This window comes from Mesoplodon densirostris, chromosome 11 (genome assembly GCF_025265405.1).
Source record: "Mesoplodon densirostris isolate mMesDen1 chromosome 11, mMesDen1 primary haplotype, whole genome shotgun sequence".
NCBI classification, from domain to species: Eukaryota; Metazoa; Chordata; class Mammalia; order Artiodactyla; family Ziphiidae; genus Mesoplodon; species Mesoplodon densirostris.
Window position 1 is genome coordinate 48,073,471 of NC_082671.1, and position 2,890 is coordinate 48,076,360.

Genomic DNA, 2,890 nt, shown 5'->3' on the forward strand with positions numbered 1-2,890 from the left:
GGAAAGAATGCCCAAAAAAGATCCTGACTCGTGGTGGTGGTGGTAGTGGTAGTGATGGGTCAGAAAAACTTCCTGGACAGGATTGGGTGGGTACAGCCTGACAAAGCTATGGAGGCTGGAAACTGCACCATACCTGTGACTTGTTACAAGAGCATAAAGTGAGGGCAGGAGTGGGGAGAAGTGGGAGGAATCATGGAACTGCACGGCTGCACTGGGAGGACCTTCCATGCCCTGTGAAGAGCTGAGGCTCCACCATGAAACCTGCGTGTGTGGGGCGGGGAGGGCGTTATTGGCTGGTGGACAGGGACGGATTTGCAAGTTAAGAGGTTACCCACTGATTCAACAAATCTTTACTGAACACTATTATGCACTAGTTGCTATGGGGACAATAGATGGACCTTACACTCTAATGCCAGAGACAGACAGTAAACAGGCAGAGCGGCAGCGTGCTGTGGGAGTACATAGGAGGGGTGCCTAATGGAGAGACAGGCAAAAGGGTGTGTGGGGGGCAGGGAGGGCGTCCCAGAAGGGACCTGTCAGCTGGGGAGTGACCGAGGCAGAGCCGAGTGCAGTCCAAGATCTAAAGGAGAGCCTGAGCCAAGCTTGCTTGGGGAAAGGAAGCCAGTTCAGTCCTTGAGGGTAGGGGATTTGAGGAGGAGCTTACCTTATCCAAACGGAGGAGGAGGGTTTGGATGAGCCCGTGGGAGGACGGGAAATGGTAGAGTCTATACATATTTTGTATTTAGCAGCTAATAAGAGAATGTGGGACTTGATTGGATATCGGAGATAAAGGAGAGCAAAGGGTCTAGGGCTTCTGGTGGAGGGTGAGGGTCGATAAATGGGTTAGAAGAGGTGTGGGAGACTTGCTAAGTTTGAGACATTAGTGGGACAGCCCGGAGGCCTCGGGCAGGCATTTCAGTCTAAGGGCCCGGAATCCTTGCCTCCTGGGGGACTGAGTACCGCCCCCCCCCCACCAATCCCTTGGTATTGGGAAACTCTCACTCCAATCCCCAGGTTTTGTGAGACCCTCCCCTCTGAATTCCTAGTTTCTGGATGTTAGCAGATCCTCCTCCGACAAGTTGCCTGTGTCGGAGGGCCCCCCTTCCCGTCCCTGGTGTCCCCCTCCTCCCGCCCCCAGTCCCCGGATGTAGAAAACCTCATTCCTGCCACCATCCGTGCGTGTTGGCGCCCCTCCCCCATCCGCAGGCATTCGAAGCTCCTCCCCCCATAGTCCGTGGATTGTGGTCACTACCCGGCGATGGCTGCGCGGGCTCTGGCAGGGGCCCTGGCTCTGGCGCTCTGGGGCTGGGCGCTGGCTCCGGCGGGGGCCGTGGACGCCATGGGCCCTCACGCGGCCGTCCGCCTGGCAGAGCTGCTGACTCCAGAGGAGTGCGGCCACTTCCAGTCGCTCCTGAAGGCGCCGGAGCCGGACGTCGAGGCCGAGCTGGCCAGGCTTTCGGAGGACCGGCTGGCGCGGCCCGAGCCCGTGCCCACGTCGGCGGCGCCGGGTCGTCGGCGGCGGCGGCGCGAGGCGGCGGGGGAGCCGGCCGGCCGGGCAGCCGAGCCCGCGAACGTGTCCGACGGCTGCCGGGAGGGACTGGCGGCCTGGCTGGTTGCCGAGGCCCCGTCTTTGTCGTGGGACCGCGTGGCCCGGGCCCTGCGGCGCAGCGGCCGTCCGGACGTGGCCCGGGAGCTGGGCAAGAGCCTCCACCAGCAGGCGACGCTGCAGCTGCACAAGTTCGGGCAGAGCTACCTACCCCAAGCCGGCGCCCCCGCTGCCCCCATCCCGGCCCCGGCCCCGGCCCCGCGCTCCCGCCGCTCCTCGGCCCGCGGGCCCAACTGGGACGAGCTGGAGCTGATCGTGGAGCGACTGCCCCAGGCTCCGTACGAGCGGAGCCCCACGGGCTGGGCCGGGCCTCTGGCGCTCGGCTTCCTCACCGGCTTCGGAGGGGCGCTGGGCGCCGGGGCGCTGCTCATCCTGCTCACGCAGTGGATCACGGGCGGCGACGGCGACGGGGCGCGGCCCCACAACCTCCCGCCGCCTGCCCTTCCCCTGCTGCGGCTCGCCGGGGCGCCCGGCTGCGGGGAAGAGGAGCCGCTCTTGACTGCAGAGCCCCTCGCATCCCCGGGGGCCTGGGCTGCAGGTGGGCCAGATACCCCCTTGCCTCTGTGTCCCCGGCTGTGAAATGGGAGCACAATCCTGGTGGCGTGCTGCCTTTGACATATTATAAAAGTTACGAAATACACAAAAGTGAGAGCGATTGGTTTTGTTGGTTGGAAATGGCCGGCATAGCCAGGGGGGCAGCCAGTGGAAGAGGAGGGCTCGGGTGCCAGTCTACCCGGGAGGGCAGACCCTCCCAATTCTTGTCAGCTTTAGTTCCTTCTTTGTCTCGCACTTATTCTTCCACTAAGAGCTACCATTTATTGAGCACGAACTGTGTGTCAGGCCCTAGGCTAAGCAGTTACATGCATTATTTGATATAATCTTCAAAACCCAAGATTATAAGGTATTATCTCAATTACACATAAGGAAACTGGCCACAACTAGTTAGTGGAATAGTCAGGTGTTTGCATCCAGAGCTGCCTGAGCCAGAAATTTGAGCTCCAGAGGGAGTGATCCCTGAGCAGTAAGGGAGCTGGAGAAACAGGATGGGGACCGGAACAAGGTGCAGAATTTCTGTTCCTTCTGAGGCCCTGCTGGAGTGGGCTGGGGGCGGCACAGCTAGAGGTGTGCCCACTTCCAGGGCCTGCTGCTCTCTCCAGTCAGGCAAGGCCTCCTGAAGCTCTACCTGGAGCCCCAAACTTTTCCCACCCACCTGAGTGTCTGGGGCACCGCCCGCCCATCAGAGGAGCTGAGCCTGGGTGAGCCCTCACACAGATCCTACTCAGA

The 2,890-nt window shown here is 61.4% G+C and overlaps 1 protein-coding gene across 1 annotated transcript; it reads left to right on the forward strand.

The window, feature by feature from the left end:
• Window positions 1-1,258: 1,258 nt before the first annotated feature.
• TMDD1 (transmembrane and death domain 1) lies at window positions 1,259-2,185 on the forward strand. The gene has a single exon (XM_060111696.1). It carries the CDS (start codon window positions 1,259-1,261, stop codon window positions 2,183-2,185), a length of 927 nt encoding a protein of 308 aa, XP_059967679.1.
• Window positions 2,186-2,890: the final 705 nt, after the last annotated feature.